The 23,845-nt window shown below is 37.9% G+C and overlaps 1 protein-coding gene across 1 annotated transcript in view; it reads right to left on the minus strand.

Annotated features, from left to right (window-relative positions):
* The window catches only part of SREK1IP1 (SREK1 interacting protein 1), a 52,745-nt gene that overhangs the window by 12,860 nt on the left and 16,040 nt on the right, over nt 1-23,845 (minus strand). Inside the window, exon 3 of the mRNA XM_081233937.1 lies at nt 10,360-10,503. Within this exon, the coding sequence (XP_081090063.1) occupies nt 10,360-10,503 (144 nt within the window). The remainder of the gene's footprint in view (nt 1-10,359; nt 10,504-23,845) is intronic.

Below are 23,845 nucleotides of genomic sequence, written 5' to 3' on the forward strand. Positions count from 1 at the left end.
TGTTAGCCGCTTTGTTTGCAAATATTTTCTCCCATTCTGTGGGTTGACTGTCATTTTATTTATGGTTTCCTTTGCTGTGCAAAAGCCTTTAAGTTTAGTTAGGTCCCACTTGTTTATGTTTGTTTTCATTTTCATTACTCTAGGAGGCAGATCCAGAAGGATACTGCTACAATTTATGTCAAAGAGTGAGAACTAACTTTTAAAAAGATTGAATCTTCTAGTCCATAAATATGGTATATCTTTTGATTTATTCATTTCTTTAATATCCCTCATCAGTGTTTTGTATGTTTCAGTCTTGCACATCTTTTGTCAGATTTATCCCTAAGTATTTCATACTTTTAATGCTATTATAATAGGTATTTTTAAAATTTCAATTTCTGATTGTTCACTGCCAGCATACAGAAATACATTGATTTTTTGCCCATTGATTGATCTTGCATCCTACAACTTGGCTAAAAGTAGTTATTAGTTCTAGAACTTTTCTTCTAGGCTTTCTACATAGATGACCAAGTCATCTGCAAATAAAGACAGTTTTTACTCTTCCTCTTCTAATCTGGATGACTTTAATTTCTTTTTCTTGCCTTATTACATGACTAGAATCCCTACTACAATGCTGAAAATAAGTGGTAGGAATGGACATCTTTGATTTGTTCCTTATGTTATGGAAACATTCAGTCTTTTATCATTAAGTATAGTGTAATCTTTCTGTTTTTTATGGACATCCTTTATCAGGCTGATGAAGTTTCCTTCTTTTCCTAGTGTGCTGAAAATTTTTATAAAAAATGGAAGATGGACTTCCTCAAATAATTTTTCTTAAAATATTGGTTTTCTTAAAATACTACAGATTTTCTTCTTTGGTCTGTTAAAAATAGCAAATTACAATGACTTTTGAATGTAAAACAAATATTGTATTCCTGCAATAAACTCCACTTGGTCATAATATATTATCCTTTTTATGTATTGTTGGATTTGACTTACTAACATTTTTTAAATTGCTTAGAATTGCTTAAAATTCTCTTTGAGAGTCTCTGCTTTCCTTGTAATGTCTTTATCTGTTTTTTTTTAATTTAAAATTTTTTAAAAAATTTTTGAGTTGGCTCTTTGTTGCTGTGCGTGGGCTTTCTCTGGTTGCAGCAAGTGGGGGCTACTCTTCGTTGTGGTGCACAGGCGTCTCATTGCAGTGGCTTCTCTTGTTGCAGAGCATGGGCTCTAGGTGCACGGGCTTCAGTAGTTGTGGCACGTGGGCTCAGTAGTTGTGGTGCACGGGCTTAGCTGGCTCCGTGGCATGTGGGATCTTCCCCAGGCAGGGCTCAAAGTCGTGTCCCCTGCATTGGCAGGCGGATTCTTAACCACTGTGCCACCAGGGAAGCCCCTCTTTATCTGGTTTTGTTATTAGGGTAATGCTGGTCTTATAAGTTGAGTTGGAAAGTATTCCCTCTTTAATTTTTAAAAGATTTTATGTAGAAGTGGTATTACTTCTCCTTTAAATGTTTGGCAGAATTCATGAGAAGCCATTCAGCCATGGCGTTTTCTTCGCTGAAAGTTTTAAAACATTTAACTTCTGTAATAGATGCAGACCACTCAGTTTACCTATTTCTTCTTGAAAGAGTTTTGGTACTTTGTATCTTTCAAGTAATTTGTCCAGTTTATCTAAGTTGTCCAGTTTATTGGCATAAGGTTATTCATAATATTCTATTTTAGCATCTGTGTAATCTGTAGTGTTGTTACTTCGTTCATTTCTGATACTGGTAATTTATGACTTTTTTTTTAACCCAAACAGTTTGGATAGTGAATTTTCACTTTTATAGATCTTCTCAAAGAACCAGCTCTTGGTTTCACTCATTTTTCTCTATTGTTTCTCTATTTTCCATTTCACTGATTTCACCTCTGATCTTTTTTCTTTCTTTTTTTTTTTTTTTTTTTGTGGTATGCAGCCCTCTCACTGCTGTGGCCTCTCCCATTGTGGAGCACAGGCTCCAGATGCACAGGCTTAGCCATGGCTATGGCTCATGGGCCCAGCCGCTCTGCGGCATGTGGGATCTTCCCGGAACAGGGCACGAACCCATGTCCCCTGCATCGGCAGGCAGACTCTCAACCACTGTGCCACCAGGGAAGCCCTCACCTCTGATCTTTATTATGTCCTTTCTTCTGCTTACTTCAGGTTTCATTTGCTCTTCTTTTTCGAGTTTAAGGTAGAAGTTGAAGTCATAAATTTGAGATATTTCTTCTCTTCTAATACAGGCATGGAATGCCATAAATTTGCCTCTAAGTGCTGCTTTAGGGACATCTCATAAATGTTATGTTGTATTTTTATTTTCATACAGTTGAAAAGTACTTTCTAATTTCCTTTGGCTCTTTTTTTTCTTTGACCCAATGGGACATTTAGAAGTGTGTTGGGCTACAATTACTTGGGAATTTTCCAAGAAGCTACCTGTTATCGATTTCTAATTTAATTTCCTTGTGGCTAGAGAAGATACTTTGCATGACTTGAATACTCAAGTTTATTGAGACTTGTTTTATAGCACAGAATAAGGTCTATCTTGGTAGATGTTCTGTGTGCACTGAGGGAAAAAAAACTGTATTCTGCTGCTGCTGAGTGAGGTGTTCTATAAATGTTAAATAGGACAAGTTGGTTGACAGTGTCATTCAGGTATACTTTATCCTTTCTGATTTACTGCCTACTTGTTCCAACAATTACTGAATTGTAATGAAATCTCCGACTATAAATGTAGATCTTTTTTATCCACAAGGATTTTCCCTGGTCGTTCTATCAGAGTTTGCTTCATATATTTCAAATTTTGTTACTAGGTATAGAATACTAGTGTTGGTATTCCATGTTCTCTTGACTGACCCTTTCATCATTATGAAAGAAAAAAAAACCTTCTTTATCCCTTGTAATATTCTTAGTTTTGAAATCTACTTGATTTGATCTTAAAATAGTCACTTTCACTTTCTCTTGAAGAGCTATTTTTGTTGTTGTTGTTTTATAACTACCATAAGTTTAGAAGAACTACTGTTAGTATGTTTAAAAAAAGTTATGAGAAATTAAACAAATAAAACTAGCTCTGGGAATAATTTCCTCTTCCATTTAGGAATGATGGATAAGGAATCCACTGACTAGATTACAAGAGAAATTAGCTCTAGAGTTCAGGAATTTTTTTTCCTGGTCATTTACCCTAGGAACTAGCAGTAGTGATAATAAGAGGATATGAGAATTCAAGCACTGAAGACAAAAGCTTATTTTTGATAGTTCACTGTTTCTATACTACCATTATTAAAACAATTTCACCTCTATTTACTGAGGTTCCTCTGAGACAGAATGTTGAAATACACACAAGCATAGTAGGGAAAAGAGTTTGAGTTTTTGCAAAATAATAACTTCTTGGAAAATGATACAACCAACCTTTGGAGTACAAAATAGAAGGCAAGAAGGTCCTTGTGTACTTTAGCCCTTAAATTTTGTAATGATAAGCAAGAGTGGTAGTGTCTTGCGTAACACACAGGAGTCAAGAGGTTATGATCCAGTCTTTAGAGACAGCTTTAGGATACTACGGCAGACTCATCCTAGCAGTATCAGCAGGTTCAGCTGCTAGATCTTTGTCTGCATATCTGTCACCAGGTTGTAGCTACTCTCACTGCTTTTAAATGCCTGACTAGGCAGTTCCAAACCTACACCCATTAATCTAAATTTCCCATTCCCTCTTGTGTTTTCCAATCAACCACTTCGCAAATATCTTCTGTAGTTATCTTATAATAAAAAGTACATTTGAGCCAAAAATCGGCTTTACTCCAATTATCCTGTGGATTCATTTAAGTCCTATCTTTATTAAGCTTGAAACCACCCTTGTAAGTCATTCATTTGAATCTGATTCCAGCAGTTACTAAAGGGGTGGAGAGAGATTTATGACAAGATGCAAATACCTGATTCTGACATTTTCCCCTATGCAGTTTGCAGTGTAAACCATCTTTAAATAAAATCATGTATGTATTTAACATAAACTCTCCTAAACAACAAAACAAAAAACCAAACTAAGCCACAAAAGCCCTCAAGTTTGTCAAAATACATTTCTGTACTGAACTAAAAGAATACTGTTAAATATTAAGGGATGAGATATGAGGAAAGGAATACCTTCTAATTACAGACAAATTGCTGATTAATATTAAATAACATTAGGTAAATTGAATGAGGGGAAAAAAACATCTATACTCTTGAATTTCTTTGGTTCTTTGTAAATACAGTAAGTCCCCTGCATATGAAAGAGTTCCATTCCGAGAGCACGTTCATAAGTCCAATTTGTTTGTTAAGTCCAACAAAGTTAGCCTAGGTACCCAACTAACACAATCGGCTATATAGTACTGTACTGTAATAGGTTTATAATACTTTTCACACAAATAATACATACAAAACAAACAGAAAATAGAGAAAACATTTTTAATCTTACAGTACAGTACCTTGAAAAGTACAGTAGTACAGTACAACAGCTGGCGTACAGGGGCTGGCATCAAGTGAACAGGCAAGAAGAGTTACTGACTGGAAGAGGGAGAGGAGGTGGGAGGTGGTAGAGCTGAAGGATCATCAGCAATAGAAGACGGAGGGCAAGCTGCAATCTCACTCACTCCTGACGTTGATGGCACAGGTTCTGGTTCCTTGCTGGATTCAATTCTATCTACCCTCTTGAAAAAATGATCCAGTGATGTCTGGGTAGTAGTTCTTTTTTTCCTCATCATAGATGATACAGTAGCACTGGATTGCATTCTGAACGGCTGCTGCAACCTTCATGTACCGTTCTACGTTTGGGTCCTGAGCCTCAAAAACTAACAGTGCCTCCTCAAATAAAGAAACTCCCTTTGCCATTTCCTGAGTCGTGAATCTCTTCTGTTCTTCAGCAGTACCAGCTGCATCACCACTGCTTTTACACTTGCTCCCGGACATCCTAGGCTTGAAATAAAGATACTACACTACTGTACTCTATACAGTACTGTACAGTAAAGTATGCAAAAGCACAACCACCTGTAGAGGATGCATACATGTGATAATGTATGCCAGACACGTGAACTAACTTATGTGACTGGACAGGCAAATGCACGTTCGCCTCTTTGAAAGTTCACAACTTGAAGGTTCGTCTGTAGGGGACTCACTGCACTGTAACATAAACTATTCTTGAGATATCTGCTACTACCACTTACAATTCCAAAAGCAAACTTCAGGAAGTTCAAAGCACAGTCTAAAACCTTAATAATTTTGAAATTGTAGTACCACTAGACAGTAAGCATGTTTATACATACACACACATAACAGTGAGTTAGTAAGAGCTTATTATCCTTGCTTTCGTCATTTGATCTTTTTCTTGGTGATATAATTTTCTAAGGCTGCACAGGTCTCAGTATAGTAAGACAATAATGTTTGTTCCCATCCATGTCAAGGCCTGCTCTCACATTCCCTAATTTGCATCAATAATTGATTATGATGTAATAATTTAATCAAAATCGATATATTTGTCATTTAGTCTTTTGTTTTCAATGAATGATATTAAATCAACATTTAAAAATATGAAATATAATAGAAGCAAATATATACAGAAACAAAATAGAAAGCAAAACTTCTACAAAAAGAAGTTTCAAGATTCATTTTTTGGTGACATTTCTCTCTTTTCCCTTTTCATGTCTGTATTTCCTAACAGCAGGACAACTAATTAGATAAGTAACCAAAAATTAGTTGTCTTCTCATGGCTCACTATTTTTATTCTATCATTAAAAAAAAACCCCAAAAAACTTACCATATTCAAGAGTGTTGGTACAAGAGCTCTCTAGCTCTAAGGACCAAGGAAGGATTCAAGGAGCCCCCACGACTACCTAAAGGATGTAGGTCAAGAACTCACACTCAATCAGTCAGTATTTCATCCTCATCCTTTCAGAGATTCTGAGCAATATCAGCAAGTTATCAGTGGAACTAACAACCACAACCTCTAGGCCCCTTCCTCTGTGTGCTTAGGAACCAATCTATGGTTTATTTTGGTGGGGATCACTGGGATTCCATCAGGTGACCATGAAATAAATACGGACCCCTTCTATAATACTTTATTATTGGAATCTCTATGACATACTGGAATGAACACTGTCCTGGGTGGACGTCATGAGATGGAACAGAAATTCTGAGCCTTTAAGTGACTACGGTCAAGCATACCTTTTAAGGAAGAAAAAGGGAGAAAAGCTAGATTGAGGAAGACATTCTCAATGTGAGGTTAGGGGAAAGCTGATGCTAATAAGGAAGCTTCACCAACTATTCCCTGTCCTGGGGGTTATTATATGTTAACTCCCTCCCCTTTCTCCCAGAGCGGATCTGTCCCAGGTCTTCTGATTGAAAATCACCTCTAGAATAAACCACTATTCATGGTGGGAGTGTACTTTATCCTTCAAGATTGATGTAATAAGGAAAAAAAGGTCAAGAACCAATAGACTGGATGATCTCTAAGGTAGGAGAGCAGCACATTGTAATGAAAATGGTACAGGACTAGTAGGAAAGAAACCTGGATCATGGTGCTGGCTCTACTGTGACCAGGTAGTGACTTTGGAAAGTCACTTGTTCTCATTTTCTTTTTCTACAAAACTGGTTTTTAAACTATTTGTTCTAAAGATTCTTCCTAATTCTAAAGTTTTATGCATCTATTAAAAAAAAACAGAGAAGTATAGATGAATGGGGTAGAAAGTGTCCTTGTGGAATTAAGGGTCTTAGGTTTTCTGTCCTAGTATCTTTTGTTGTGTTCCTATGTGGCTGGGCTGCTCTCTATTCTGGCGCAGCTGTCTTTCTGGCCTCTTTCTTTACTAGCATGCTACAAATTTCCCTTCTTATCGTTTCTTTTTTTTTTTTTTTGCGGTATGCGGACCTCTCACTGCTGTGGCCTCTCCCACCGCGGAGCACAGGCTCTGGATGCGCAGGCTCAGTGGCCATGGCCCACGGGCCCAGCCGCTCCGTGGCATGTGGGATCCTCCCAGACAGGGGCATGAACCCGTGTCCCCTGCATCAGCAGGCGGACTCTCAACCACTGCACCACCAGGGAAGCCCCCTTCTTATCTTTTCTATTTCCTACATTCCTTGTCTTCCTTTTTTCAGTCTATTCCCATACTTTGGTAGAACACTTATTCCAGGGTTTTTCTAAGAAAGGGTAAGTGAGAGGCAAATTGTTTTCTGAGACTTTGAATGTCTGACAATGTCTTTATTCTACTTTCACACTTGGTTGATAATTTGGTTGGGTATATTATTCTAATTTGGATATAATTTTTCTTCAAAAATTTGAAAGCATTTTCCATATTCTACTAGCTTCCAGTATTGCCTTAGAGAAGTACGAAACTATTCTGACTCCTGATCCTTCACCTGTGTCCTGTTTTATCCTCAACTCTGGAAGTCAGGATTATATCTTTTTGTTTCCTATGATATGATGTTCCATAATGGTGTGCCTTTGTGTGGGTCTGCTTGTACCACTGTGCCTGGTACTTGTTGAACCTTTTCATCTGGAAACTAATTCTTCAGTTCTTGAAAAAATTTTCTGTTTTCTTTTTCTGGGACTCATTTGAATGAAGTATGTCCTAGAATGACCCTTCAATTGTTCTATCTTTTTTCTCTCTTTTTGCTCTTCTTATTTTTCTTCAACTTTATCTTCCAACTCTATCAAGTTTTCCACGTCTGCTTCTTTTTTAATTTTCAAAAGCTCTTTTGTTGTTTTTGTTCTTCTTTACAGTATCTTATTTATGTTTCACGCGTGGTGTATCTTATCTTTCTATGAAACTAAATATTAATGATTTCTGTTTTCTCCCTGTACAGACTCATATTTTTCAAGTTGATTTTTTCTGTTTTGGTATGTATATTTCATGTGAGACTCTTTCCTCAGAAATTTAGTGCTCCTCATTGTCTAAAAAGCTGACTGGAAGCTTTTAGCAAGCAAAGCTTGGAAATCTGGACTTCACTGATAATCTGGTGAGGCCTTGTCTTTGAAGAATCCCTAATGTCAGTATCCTTATTTCATTCTTCTTAGACTGGTCAGATTTCCCAGAGATGTATCTTCAAATCTTCTGCCTGGGTGATATATGTCTGGGAACCAAATAAGTGAAGATGGCTAGAAGGCTCTCACCATTCTGTATCTAACCTTTAATTTAACTATTTTCATTTGTGTTTGGTGTGTCCCAGTTTAAAGACCGTTTGTCTTACCTGTCTAGAGAATAGACCTGTGGCAGTCTGCTGAGGCAACAGGGCTTCACAGAGTAGGGAAAGGGAACAGAACATCTAACTACTTCAGGCTTTTAACCAATCCCTGTTTTTAGTCTTACAAATATTCTCACTTCCAGAAATACCCAAGGATGCTCATTATCAAGACTTTAAGGGGTTTTACAGTGTATAATCAGGTTACTTCTCAGTTTTCCACACTGTTAAAGGGTTGAGCTCCCTTAAAGTGTTCAGTCCATTATCACTAACCCAACTGCTTTTCAGCAAAATTTTTTGACTCTTATTTTCTTTTCCCTTGTGAGTTTATGTCCTTAAAAATTTCTTCTACTACTATTTTAGTGTTGTTTCAGTAGGGAGCAGAAGTATATCTATATCTTTACTTATGTATAAAGATCCTGCGGCATGTGGGATCTTAGTTCCCCAACCAGGGATTGAACCCGTGCCCCCTGTAGTGGAAGCACAGATTCTTAACCACTGGACTGCCAGGGAAGTCCCAAAAGTAAATATTTATATTCAAGCAGCTATCTTTACCCTTAAGTTGTATATACTCATATTTACTGTTACTCTTCTTTGCTTTCTTTGGAACACTATCCCTCTTCTGTCTTCTCAGCTTGTCCTAGTACCCTGGCATTTGACTTTTTCACTTACCTTCACTGGATATAATATGGAAAGGTTAAAATTTTTTAAAGCATTTATTGTTCTCTGATGATCTAAAATAAGTTTAACCTTTTTTGTATCTCTCTCATGCCATGCCTAAACCCATATACAAATAAGTTCCATTTTGCTTCTGTGTGACAACTACCATATAACATTTTGTAGTTTACAAAATATTTTCACATACAGCATCACATTTTATCCCTAAAAACCCCATTGCAAGGCTAGGTTATTTTATACACAAGATGGGAAACAAATGGTTAAACAGTGGTCTGAAATCTGTTCTCTTCTTGAGGGGAAAGGAGAATGTCCCAGGAAAGAAAGAAGGTAACTTGGTCAAATCTCTTCATCAACATGCTAATGACAGACCTTCTGGAAATAAATTATTTGCTAGCCAGAGAATCCTTTTTTGTGGGGGGAGGAGGGGTGTGGCTTAAATAACAGAAATTTATTTCCTCACTGTTCTGACAGCTAGAAGTCCATGATCAAGCTGTTGGCAAGAGAATCCTTATTTATAAACTGCTTATAGCAGGATGTCTAAGATTGTTTATGGCAAATAATCCTGGAATCTAGGGATTTATGGGGCACAAATCCATAATCCCTGGAAAATGTAACTATGGGCATAAAATTGAGATGCTTCATGACCAAAATGACTTTCTTTCGTGTAAGTAATATAGAAACCGTTTATGTTAACCTTGGCCAGAGTGGGTACCTGGGAGATTGTACCGTAGTCCTGAAACTGTTGCTGCTTTGCCTATGCCTCATAATCACTTGTATACTTGAAATTACAGTTGACCCTTGAACAATGCAGGGGTTAGGGATGTTGCCCCTCTGTGCTGTCCAAAGTCCAAGTGTAACTTATAGTTGCCCTCCATATATGCGGTTTCTCCATATCCATGGTTCCACATCTGTGGATTCCACCAACCGCAGCTTATATAGTTCTGCAGTATGTATTACTGAAAAAAATCTGTGTAAAAGTGGACCCATGCAGTTCAAACCCATGTTGTTCAAGGGTCAATGGTATCAGTAAAGCTTGACACTGCTAAGATCTCTGATATGAATGAGTGTGATTTGACAATCCAATCCTTTGTGTTATCCCAAAAGGAAACTGAAGTTCAGAGCAGTTAAGTGATTTGCTAAAAGTCACATACTAAAAAATAGCCAAATAGGAATAGAAACCAAATCTTAAATCAGACTCTTTGTACCATGTGATACATTCCAGTGGGATGGAAAAACAAAAAACAAAACAAAACACAATAAAACCTGTGTTGTGGAATCAGAAATAGACATGCCTGTTGGTTCTATCACTGACCAACTGTTTGACTTTGGGCAAATTACTTACAATGTTCAGAGCCTATTTCCTTACCATAAGAGGCAAAAGATATCTTAATGACAAATATAATAGAACAATAGATAAACATGACATAATACAGCAGAACATTTAGAAACATTTTTAAAGGATGGAGGGGGAAAAAAGTATTGCTTACTTTTTTCTTGTAATGCTTGCAGTTTATTCAGTTCTTCATTCTCTTCATCACTCTCCTCACTACTTGTGCTGCTGACATCCAAAACTATGTCCCTTTTGGGGTCTACTCGGAGAAAATTGCGGCATTCAAAAGTCAGGTGACCAGCTAAGTAAAACAAACAAAAAAGTATGAATGACAAAACTACAGATACATTATATTCTTTTGCTGTGTTTGTTCACTAAGCAACAAGTTACAGTTTAGTTTTAACTTTTATTCAGTGGGTGGTAGTTTGCTTTACCTGAATGAAATATTCAGAAAACTTTTTCTTTTCTTTAACAGGGCTTCTAATTCAATAAACATGCTTTTTGGTTACTTCTTATGGATTTCAGGATATTGAATTAATGTACTTACTATGTACTAAAGAAAATATTCTCAACGTTGGATTTTATGTTTTATTCCTCTCCCATATACCTTTTTGCTTCTCAGATTGACTACTATACTCATGCAATTACACAGCTGTCACCTAATTAAAGGTGCCATAATAACATAATTGAACATGTTCTTCAAAAGAACACCTAAGATTCTAATTCTGACACCATTCAGTCCTTAAAGATTCTCCCTATAAGAAAACTACAACAGGGCTTCCCTGGTGGCACAGTGGTTAAGAATCTGCCTGCCAATGCACGGGACATAGGTTCAAGCCCTGGTCCAGGAAGATCCCACATGCCACAGAGCAACTAAACCCGTGCTCCATAACTACTGAGCCTGCACTATAGAGCCCATGAGCCACAACTACTGAAGCCCGCATGCTTAGAGCCTGTGCTCTGCAACAAGAAAAGCCACTGCAATGACATCCCCGTGCACTGCAACAAACAGTAGCCCCCGCTCACTGCAACTAGAGAAAGCCCGCGTGCAGCAACGAAGACCCAATGCAGCCAAAAATAAATTAATTTAAAAAAACCACAACAGTTATCTACTTATTGCATGATGCAATTAAAAAATCAAATATTATTGAATACAAACACCAGAAAAGTACAGGAGATAAAATCACTAATAATACCTAAGTGCTTATCACCCACTTGTTAACATTTTGTTTTATTCACTTAATTTTTTTTTTTTAAAGTGAAAAACTGCATGTGTGTGTGCACATACACATACACAAAGTTGGAGAGCTTGCACCATCCCTTGGAACCCTGCCCCAATCCCATTCCATTCTCTCTTCAGAAGTTGGTATACTGAAGTTGGTGTCTTAGCTTTTCAAAACAGCACTGTAGGGCTTCCCTGGTGGCGCAGTGGTTGAGAGTCCGCCTGCCGATGCAGGGGACACGGGTTCGTGCCCCTATCCCGGAAGATCCCACATGCCGCGCAGCGGCTGGGCCCGCGAGCCATGGCCGCGGAGCCTGTGTGTCCGGAGCCTGTGCTCCGCAACGGGAGAGGCCACAGCAGTGAGAGGCCCGCGTACAGCAAAAAAAAAAAAAAAAAAAAAAAAAAAACAGCACTGTATTTTTATTATTTTTTAACATAAACTGAATTATATTTACCTATCATTCTGTAACTTGTTTCTGTCATTCAGTATTATGTTTTGTGATTTATCTATGTTAACATAAGTAGATATAATTATCTCATTTTATCTGATGAATAATGTCCCATTATATAAAAATATATTTATCCTTTCTACTACTGACAGGATCTTAGGTTGCTTCTAGTATTTTGCTATTATAAATAATGCTGAAATGTGTAGCTATACACGTCTCTCTGTGCACACATGGCACAGCTTCTCTAAGGCAGTAGCTTTTGAATTCTTTTGACTAGGGCTGACCGATGGTAAAAAATAACAATGCAACCAAGTATATTCATATATACATTCATATACATATACACACTAACCCACAAAAATTAAAACAAAATTACATGAAGCATTATGACATGTGATATTCAAAAAAAATCAATGCTGATAGAAACCACATAATTGATTTCACAACCCACTAATGATTCACTACAACTCTGTACTAGGATTTATTTCTAGTTCTCTTAATTAAGGGTGAAGCCTTTTGGAAGACCTAGATTTACATGAAAGCATCTCCTAGTAGGGTACCAAACTTGGGTGGGGCCCTGAGCCTTGCCTTTATTCTCTGCACCCTGCCAAATACATGACGACAGAAGTTCAAGAACCTTGGATTCAGCAAATACCCTCAAGACTTACCTCCTAGAGGTTCTGCTTTCCTTTGGTTGTTGGCCTCTAAGTATTCTTTAATTCTTTATTTTCTTCTAGCACACTAATCTATCTAATATGTATTGCATATTTTATACAAGTTTCTTAGTTGTTTACAGAAGGGTCCAGTCTGCCATACTGCTGGAACCAAGTTTCTCTATTGTGATTTCTTTCAAATGAATCATTCAGAAGTGTTCTTTTCAGTTTCCAAACATATGGAGCTTTCAGACTATGCTTTTGTTGATTTCTGAATTTATTACACTGTTATCACAGAGTGGAGTCTGTATGACATCAGTTTTTTAGTATTTGCTGAGATTTCTTTTATGGCCTATCATGTAGTAAATTTAGGGAAAAACTTGATATGTATTTTAAAAGAATATACATCACTATTTGTTGATGTCTATTTTGTTGTTCAAATCTCCATCTTACTTTTTTGTGTAATAACTTCTGATAGTATAATTTTAAGTACCTTTATCACTATAGATTTGTCAATTTCTCCATTATTATTAGTTGAATCACATGAAGTTGCAACTTTTGTGAGTAAAACAGCTGATTATCAACAATATTCAACCTAATATCTATCTGCTCTTTTTTCCCCATCCCTTTATTTTAAAATTTTCTATGCAGTTTTTAGTTTTCTAAGTAGTTTCACTAATAATGACATGTAGCTGGACTTACTTTTTTAATTTAATTTGATACCAGACCAATTTTTCATGTTAATTTGTTAGCTTCGACAAATAGTTCCTGCCTCACTGGGGGCAGTATAAATTCACTCCTCATACCTACACAAGGTATAAGATCAGGTTGCCAATTCTCGATTATTCCTTTTCTTCTAATTATTATTTTATAGGAACTTAAACACAGTAAACTTTCTCATCACTTTCCCTAGACAGTAAATGGAATTTTTCTAATTCCTGCTTCACTGTTTTTTTGAGCAATCTGGCTCTAAACAAGAGCCTCCACTCTGGCCATGCTGCCATTCCACAGAGGTCTAAAGCTTCACTCCGTATCCCATAAATGTCTACCCAGTAGGCCCGTGGACCTCACTGTTTTCAGCTATCATTCCCTGCTCTGGCTTTGAGCTCCTTTTCCTTTCCAACACCTGGGGATTTCCCTTTTTCAGCTGGGTTATTTTTATTTTTTGTTGTTACTCTATTTCTCTCCAGTATCTCTCTGTTTTGGGAGGAGAAAGGAGGACTTTTTATGTTGCTTCAGCTTGCCATTCTGATCAGAACTCCTGATGATACAACTTCTCCTTTACTTAATCTAGCTTTGCATCCAAACACCTTATATTGTAATAAATATTTCATATACACAAAATACTTAATAACCACACTGGCAGCAGTCTGTCTCACACCCATTTTAGCCTTACTTCAATGAAACTGACCCTAAGCTGATAATAAGACAAGTTGCTTGTGAAGCTACAAATAAATTTTCCTTTTCTTTTTAAATTGGGGAATAAGTGAACAAACTTAGAAAATTATTCCAAATATAGTTCTTGTGACCTCTTTTCTGCATAGACTCTCAGGAGACAATGAGCAGAAAATTCTTTAAAAAAGAAAAAAAACAAAACAGGCCGTGGACCTGCCTGGACACGGTGACTTACAGGCCGTGGACCTGCCTGGACACGGTGACTTCCAGCAGGTCCCGCCTCAGCCACATTCTCCAGCCAGCAGCTCCCACCCCCGCCCCCACCCCCCGGGGCCAACATCCTCTCCATGTTTCTTTGTTTGTTTATTATTTATTTATTATTCTTGGCTGCATTGGTTCTTTGTTGCTGTGCGCAGGCTTTCTCTAGTTGCGGCGAGCTGGGGGCTACTCTTTGTGGTAGTACGTGGGCTACTCATTGCAGTGGCTTCTCTTGTTGCAGAGCATGGGCTCTAGGTGCGCGGGCATCAGTAGTTGTGGCACACGGGCTCAGCAGTTGTGGCACATGGGCTTAGTTGCTCCACAGCGTGTGGGATCTTCCTGGACCAGGGATCAAACCTGTGTCCCCTGCATTGGCAGGTGGACTCTTAATCATTGCACCACCAGGGAGGTCCTCAGCAGAAAATTCTTAGATGACCAGAAACTTAAATTTTGACCACAGATATGTAGAGACATTTCAAGTTATAACATTTTAGTAGCTGACTGTAAAGAGTAACGTGGCTTTTTCAGAAATGGAAAAGCCAATCCTTAAATTCATACAAAAATGTAAGGGACCCTGAACAGCCAAAACAATCTTGAAAAAGAATAAAGGTGGAAGACTCACCTTTCCTGGTTTCAAAACTTACCACAAAGCTATAGCAATCAAAACAGGGTGATAGTGTCATAAGGATAGTCATATAGACCAATGGAATAGAATTTAGAGTCCAGAAATACACCCATACATATATAGCCAATTGCTTTTTGACGAGAGTGTCAAGTCTATTCAGTGGAGAAAGAACAGTCTCTTCAACAGATCCTGGGACAACAGGATTTCCACATGTAAACGAATGAAGTTGAACTCCTTGCCTCACATCATATGCAAAAACTGACTGAAAATGGATTAAAGACCACAACAATATAAGAGCTAAAACCATAAAACTCTTAGAAGAAAGCATGGGGTAAATCTTCTTTAACTTGGATTTAGCAATGGATTCTTACATATAAAACACCAACAGCACAAGTAACAAAAGATAAAACTGGTAAGTAAATTTAAAACATTTGTGCAAAGAAATTATTATGAAAGTGAAAAGTCACCTACAGAATGGAAGAAAAGATTTGTAAATTATATATCTGATAGGGTTAACTATTTAGTATATATACAATTCCCACAGCTCAAGAACAAAAAGACAACTCAAATAAAACATGGGCAAAGAAACTGAATAGACACTTCTCCAAAGAAGATATACAAATGGCCAGTAAGACCATGAAAAGACACCCAACATCATTAGTCTTTAGAGAAATGCAAATGAAAACCATGAGATATCACTTCACATCTATTAAGATGGCTGCAATTTTTAAAAAAGAAAAGAGAAAGGAAAATAAGTGTTGGCAAGAATGTGGAGAAACTGGAAATCTTGTACATTTCTGGTGGGAATATAAAATGATGGAGCTGCTGTGGAAAACAGTCTGGCAACGCCTCAAGAAGCTGCACACAGATGAACCAGCATTCCACTCCTAGGTATATACCCAAAAGAATAAAAAACGGGGACTCAGACACACACTTATACAACAAAATTCATTGCCCATTAATCACAATAGCCAAAAGGTAAAAATAACCCAAGTGTCTATCAATACATGAATGGATAAAGAAAATGTGGTGTATCCATACAATGAAATATCATTCAGCCATAAAGAGGAATAAAGTTATGATACATGCTACAACATGAATGAACTTTAAAAACATTATGCTAAGGGAAATAAACCAGACACAAAAGGACAAATACTATATGATTCGACTTACATGAAATATCTAGAATGGCGAAATTCATAGAGATAGAAAGTAGATTAGAGGTCACCAGGGTGTGGCAGAACGGAGGAGTGGGGAGGTACTCCTTAAGGTTTATAGAGTTTCTATTTGGGGTGATGAAAAAGTTTTGTAATAGATAGGGGTGATGGTTGTACAACATTGTGAATGTAATTAATGCCACTGAATTGTATTCTTGAAAATGGTTAAAATGGCAAATGATGTTATATGTATTTTACCACAATTTTTTTTGAATTTTATTTCATTTTTTTATACAGCATGTTCTTATTTGTTATCCATTTGATAAATATTAGTGTATACATGTCAATCTCAACCTCCCAATTCATCCCACCACCTCCCCCCCAGCCTCTTTCCCCACCATGGTGTACATACGTTTGTTCTCTACATCTGTGTCTCAATTTTTGCCCTGCAAACTGGTTCATCTGTACCATTTTTCTAGGTTCCACATATATGCGTTAATATACGATATTTGTTTTTCTCTTTCTGACTTACTTCACTCTGTATGACAGTCTCTAGATCCATCCACGTCTCTACAAATGACCCAATTTTGTTCCTTTTTATGGCTGAGTAGTACTCCATTGTATATATGTACCACATCTTCTTTACCCATCTGTCTGTTGACGGGCATTTAGGTTGCTTCCATGACCTGGCTATTGTACATAGTGCTGCAGTGACCATTGGGGTGCATGTGTCTTTTTGAATTATGGTTTTCTCTGGGTATATGCCCAGTAGTGGGATTGCTGGGTCATGCGGTAATTCTATTTTTAGTTTTTTAAGGCACATCCATACTGTTCTCTATAGTGGCTGTATGAATTTACATACCCACCAACAATGCAAGAGGGTTTCCTTTTCTCCACACCCTCTCCAGTATTTGTTGTTTGTAGATTTTCTGATGATGCCCATTCTAACTGGTGTGAGGTGATACCTCATTGTAGTTTTGATTTGCATTTCTCTAATAATTAGTGATGTTGAGCAGCTTTTCATGTGCTTCTTGGCCATCTGTATGTCTTCTTTGGAGAAATGTCTATTTAGGTTTTCTGCCCATTTTTGGATTGCGTTGTTTGTTTTTTTAAGACTGAGCTGCATGAGCTGTTTATATATTTTGGAGATTAATCCTTTGTCCGTTGATTTGTTTGCAAATATTTTCTCCATTCTGAGGGTTGTCTTTTCGTCTGGTTTGTAGTTTCCTTTGCTTTGCAAAAGCTTTTAAGTTTCATTAGGTCCCACTTGTTTATTTTTGTTTTTATTTCCATTACTTTAGGAGGTGGATCAAAAAAGATCTTGCTGTGATTTATGTCAAAGAGTATTCTTCCTATGTTTTTCTCTAAGAGTTTTATAGTGTGCAGTTTTACAGTTAGGCCTCTAATCCATTTTGAGTTTATTTCTGTGTATGGTGTGAGGAAGTGTTCTAATTTCATTCTTTTACATGTAGCTGTCCAATTTTCCCAGCACCACTTATTGAAGAGACTGTCTTTTCTCCATTGTATATCCTTGCCTCCTTTGTCACAGATTAGTTGACCATAGGTGTGTGGGTTTATCTCTGGGCTTTCTATCTTGTTCCATTGATCTCTATTTCTGGTTTTGTGCCAGTACCATACTGTCTTGATTACTGTAGCTTTGTAGTATAGTCTGTCATCCAGGAGCCTGATTCCTCCAGCTCCATTTTTTTTTTTCGTCAAGATTGCTTTGGCTATTCAGGGTCTTTGGTGTCTCCATGCAAATTTTCAGATTTTTTGGTTCTAGTTCTGTAAAAATTGCCATTGGTAATTTGATAGGGATTGCACTCAATCTGTAGATTGCTTTGGGTAGTAGAGTCATTTTCACAATATTGATTCTTCCAATCCAAGAACATGGTATATCTCTCCATCTGTTTCTATCATCTTTAATTTCTTTCATCAGTGTCTTATAGTATTCTGCATACAGGTCTTTTGTCTCCTTATATCAGTTTATTCCTAGGTATTTTATTCTTTTTGTTGCAGTGGTAAATGGGAATGTTTCCTTAATTTCTCTTTCAGATTTTTCATCATTAGTGTATAGGAATGCAACAGATTTCTGTGCATTAATTTTGTATCCTGCAACTTCGATTAGCTCTAGTAGTTTCCTGGTGGCATCTTTAGGATTCTCTATGTATCATGTCATCTGCAAACAGTGACAAGTTTTACTTCTTCTTTTCCAATTTGTATTCCTCTTATTTCTTTTTCTTCTCTGATTGCTGTGGCTAAGACTTCCAAAACTATGTTGAATAATAATGGTGAGAGTGGACATCCTTGTCTTGTTGCTGATCTGAGAGGAAATGCTTTCAGCTTTTCACCATTGAAAAGGATGTTTGCTGTGGGTTTGTCATATATGGCCCTTATTATGTTGAGGTAGGTTCCCTCTATGGCCACTTTCTGGAGAGTTTTTATCATAAATGGGTGTTGAATTTTGTCAAAAGCTTTTCCTGCATCTACTGAGATGATCATATGGTTTTTCTTCCTCAATTTGTTAATATGGTGTATCACATTGATTGATTTGCGCATACTGAAGAAGCCTTGCATCCCTGGGATAAATCCCACTTGATCACAGTGTATGATCCTTTTAATGTGTTGTTAGATTGTGTTTGCTAGTATTTTGTTGAGGATTCTTGCATCTATATTCATCAGTGATATTGGTCTGTAATTTTCTTTTTTTGTAGTATCTTTGTCTGGTTTTGGTATCAGGGTAATGGTGGTCTCATAGAATGAGTTTGGGAGTGTTCCTTCCTCTGCAATTTTTTGGAAGAGTTTGAGAAGGAAAGGTGTTAGCTCTTCTCGAAATGTTTGATAGAATTCACCTGTGAGCCATCTGGTCCCGGACTTTTGTTTGTTGGAAGATTTTAAATCACAGTTTCAATTTCATTACTTGTGATTGGTCTGTTCATATTTTCTATTTCTTCCTGGTTCAGTCTTGGAAGTTTATACCTTTCTAAGAATTTGTCCATTTCTTCCAGGTTGTCCATTTTATTGGCATAGAGTTGCTTGTAGTAGTCTCTTAGATGCTTTGTGTTTCTGTGGTGTCTGTTGTAACTTCTTTTTCATTTCTAATTTTATTGATTTGAGTCCTCTCCCCCTTTTTCTTGATGAGTCTGGCTAATGCTTTATCAATTTTGTTTATCTTCTCAAAGACCCAGCTTTTACTTTTATTGATCTTTGCTATTGTTTTCTTTGTTTCTATTTCAATTATTTCTGCTCTGATCTTTATGATTTCTTTCTTTCTACTAACTTTGGGTTTTGTTTGTTCTTCTCTCTCTAGTGCCTTTAGGTGTAAGTTTCGATTGTTTATTTGAGATTTTTCTTGTTACTTGAGGTAGGCTTGTATAGCTATAAACTTCCTTCTTAGAACTGCTTTTTCTGCATCCCGTAGGTTTTGGATCTTCGTGTATTCATTGCCATTTGTCTCTGTGTATTTTTTGATTTCCTCTTTGTTCAGTGATCTAGTTATTTAGTAACATATTGTTTAGCCTCATGTGTTCGTGGTTTTTACGTTTCTTCCCCTCTAATTGATTTCTAATTTCATAGCATTGTGGTCAGAAAAGATGCTTGATATGATTTCAATTTTCTGACATTTACTGAGGCTTCATTTGTGACCCAAGATGTGATCTATCCTGGCGAATGATCTGTGTGCATTGAGAAGAAAGTGTAATCTGTTGTTTTTGGGTGGAATGTCCTATAAATATCAATTAAATCTATCTGGTCTACTCTGTCATTTAAAGCTTGGGTTTCCTTATTTATTTTCACTTTGGATGATCTGTCCATTGGTGTAAGTAAGGTGTTAAAGTCCCCCACTATTATTGTGTTACTGTCGATTTCCTCTTTTATAGCTGTTAGCATTTGCATTATATACTGAGGTGCTCCTATGTTGGGTGGAAATATATATATATAATTGTTATATCTTCTTCTTGGATTGATCCTTTGATCATTATGTAGTGCCCTTCCTTGTCGCTTGTAACATTCTTTATTTTATAGTCTATTTTATCTGATATGAGTATTGCTACTCCAGCTTTCTTTTGATTTCCATTTGCATGGAATATATTTTTCCATCCCCTCACTTTCAGTCTAGATGTGACCCTAGATCTGAAGTGGGTCTCTTGTAGACAGCATATATATATATATATATATTCAGTGAGCCTGTGTCTTTTGGTTGGAGCATTTAATCCACTCACATTTAAGGTAATTATCAATATGTATGCTCCTATTACCATTTTCTTAATTGTTTTGGGTTTGTTCTTGTAGGTCGTTTTCTTCTCTTGTGTTTCCCACTTAGAGAAGTTCCTTTAGCATTTGTTGTAGAGCTGGTTTGGTGGTGGTGAATTCTCTTAGCTTTTGCGTGTCTGTAAAGCTTTTGTTTTCTCTGTCAAATCTGAATGAGATCCTTGCTGGGTAGAGTAATCTTGGTTGTAGTTTCCTCCCTTTCATCACTTTAAATATATCATGCCACTCCCTTCTGGCTTGTAGAGTTTCTACTGAGAAATCAGCTGTTAACCTTATGGGAGTTCCCTTGTATGCTATTTGTTGTTTTTCCCTTGTTGCTTTCAATAGTTTTTCTTTGGGGGCTTCCCTGGTGGCGCAGTGGTTGAGAGTCTGCCTGCTGATGCAGGGGACACAGGCTCGTGCCCCGGTCCGGGAAGATCCCACATGCCGCGGAGTGGTTGGGCCCGTGAGCCATGGCCGCTGAGACTGTGCTCCACAATGGGAGAGGCCACAACAGTGAGAGGCCAGTGTACCAAAAAAAAAAAAAAAAAAAAGTTTCTCTTTGTCTTTAATTTTTGTCAATTTGATTACTATGTGTCTCGGTGTCTTTCTCCTTGGGTTTATCCTGCCTGGGACTCTCTGCGCTTCCTGGACTTGGGTGGCTATTTCCTTTCCCATGTTAGGGAAGTTTTCACCTATAATCACTTCAAATATTTTCTTGGGTCCTTTCTCTCTTTCTTCTCCTTCTGGGACCCCTATAATGCAAATGTTGTTGCGTTTAAAGTTGTCCCAGAGGTCTCTTAGGCTGTCTTCATTTCTTTTCTTTCTTTTTTCTTTATTCTGTTCCACGGCAGTGAATTCCACCATTTTGTCTTTCAGGTCACTTATCTGTTTTTCTGCCTCAGTTACTCTGCTATTGATTCCTTCTAGTGTATTTTCTAGTCTATTTTTCATTTCTGTTATTGTACTGTTCATCTCTGTTTGTTCTTTAATTCTTCTAGGTGTTTGTTCTTTAATTTTCTAGGTCTTTGTTAAACATTTCTTGCCTCTTCTCGATCTTTGCCTCCACTCTTTTTCTGAGGTCCTGGATCATCTTCACTACCATTATTCTGAATTCTTTTTCTGAAAGGTTGCCTATCTCCACTTCATTTAGTTGTTTTTCTGGGGTTTTAACTTGTTCCTTCATCTGGTACATAGCCCTCTGCCTTTTCATCTTGTCTATCTCTCTGTGACTGTCGTTTTTGTTCCACAGGCTGCAGGATTGTAGTTCTTCTTGCTTCTGCTGTCTGCCCTCTGGTGGATGAGGCTATCTACGAGGCTTGTGCAAGTTTCCTGATGGGAGGGACTGGTGGTGGGTAGAGCTGGCTGTTGCTCTGGTGGGCAGAGCTCAGTAAAACTGTAATCTGTTTGTCTGCTGATGGGTGGGGCTGGATTCCCTCCCTGTTGGTCGTTTGGCCTGAGGCAACCCAACACTGGAGCCTATTGGGCTCTTTGGTGGGGCTAATGCCAGTTTCTGGGAGGGCTAATGCCAAGGAGTACTTCCCAGAACTTCTGCTGCCAGTGTCCTTGTCCTCACGATGAGACACAGCCACTCCCCGCTTCTGCAGGAGACCTTCCAACACTAGCAGGTAGGTCTGGTTCAGTCTCCTATGGGGTCACTCTCCTTCCCCTAGGTCCCTATGTATACACTACTTTGCATGTGCCCTCCAAGAGTGGAGTCTGTTTACCCCAATCCTGTCTAAGTCCTGCAATCAAATCCCGCTAGCATTCAAAGTCTGATTCTCTAGGAATTCCTCCTCCCGTTGCCAGACCCCTAGGTTGGGAAGCCTGACATGGGGCTCAGAACCTTCAGTCCAGTGCATGGACTTCTGTGGTATAAGTGTTCTCCAGTTTGTGAGTTACCCACCCAACAGTTATGGGATTTGATTTTATTGTGATTGAGCCCCTCCTACCACCTCACTGTGGCTTCTCCTTTGTCTTTGGATGTGGGGCATCTTGCTTGGTGAGTTCCAGTGTCTTCCTGTCGATGATTGTTCAGCAGTTAGCTGTGATTCCAGTGCTCTTGCAAGAGGGAGAGAGCGCATGCCCTTCTGCTCCACCATCTTGAAGCAATCTCCTACCACAACTTTTTTAAATGGGGAAAAAAGCACCACGGCACAGTATGAAGTCTTACTAATAACTAGATTTCAATTTTCTGTTTTCCTATTTAATGACAGAGTAATCCTCTTGAGCCTGTTTTCTGATTTGTCACAATAATTATTTGTAACAATAATAATCAATAATAATGATTTTTGGCAAAGCACTGATGTAAAACTTGAATTAACTAATTTAATCTTTACAACAAGTCTATGGAACTAAGTACTATAATTATCTCATTTTACAGACACAAAACTGAAGCACAGAGTGGTTAAGTAACTTGCCTAAAGTCACACAGCTAGTAATTGCCAGCTAAGGTTTGTACCTACATGCCAGACCAATGGTTTTGAATGTTCACAAAAATGGAGACTATGAAACCTACTTCACAGGGTTGTTTTAGGAATGAAATGCAATGAATCATACCCTTCAACTGCTTAGTACAGACCCTAGCACCAAGCAGATATTCAATACACAGTACCAGGTTCTTACCAGTTATTGTACCAATAAAAGCAAAGGCATATTCTCTCTTGTTCTCACTCAAGGAGTGGCTATGTGGGCAACTCTAAGTGTCCAGTAACAATAAAACCTACAGTTTCATTTAGACTGTGCAGATAAAAATGTGTCAATGCCTTAAAAAATACTCTTGTTTTATAATTAGGGTGCCCATGCACTTCTTTCTTGGCCTACAGAGTGTACAGACCAGGCTAACAAGTACTAATTTTTACCAGGCTTTGTCTCTACCTAAGGTCCTGAGTTTTGAGATGATGAAAGCTACATTATAAACTTCTGAATTCTTAAACCCAGTTAATTCCCCAAACTTCACATCCCTATCATTTTGGTTCCCACCCAAAAGTGCAGGCGTCTGTATTCATATTACTTCCCTGAAGTCTCATCCACACATTGCTCTTTCTGTTCCTCTGACTTAACTAATCATCACCCCCTTCTCTCCCCATCCTTTTGACAGCTTCTGAAACGTGCAATCCCTGGTGAACAAACTGTGCTACCTGTTCACAGAATGCTCCCTCTACTGCTTTTTTAAGGGATACTTGGCTCTTTCCTGCAGATGCTTCTTTACAGTTTACCTCTGTATTATTAGCATCCTCCAGGCTCCTCAACACTGCTTTCACATAGCAGTCCCCTACACTCCCCTCTGCAGCCCTCTGCTGCTGTGTAACAGCCCCGTCCACCAAAATTGTTGGAGCCTGACTCACACTCTAGCTCTTTACCTTAACACCTTCCATAGCCTCGACGGACAGCCTATGGCTTTGGATGGCTTTTCTCAGCTCCTTGACAATCTAGATGGCCATGGCCACACAAGGCTCCTTGTCATCACCTGGAACTGTATCATGTCTGAAATCTTAAACTCCAATATTATAGTACTTTGACTATAACCTTTTATCCTTCTAGCTTCCTTATTCCCTTACACCCATGCACAGATCTGTTTCTGAATCTCGTTAAGACCTTCAGTCACTTAATCCCTTCATTTTTCTCTTAGTCTAT

Source organism: Mesoplodon bidens (genome assembly GCF_964165515.1).
Source record: "Mesoplodon bidens genome assembly, chromosome: 4".
Lineage (NCBI taxonomy): Eukaryota > Metazoa > Chordata > Mammalia > Artiodactyla > Ziphiidae > Mesoplodon > Mesoplodon bidens.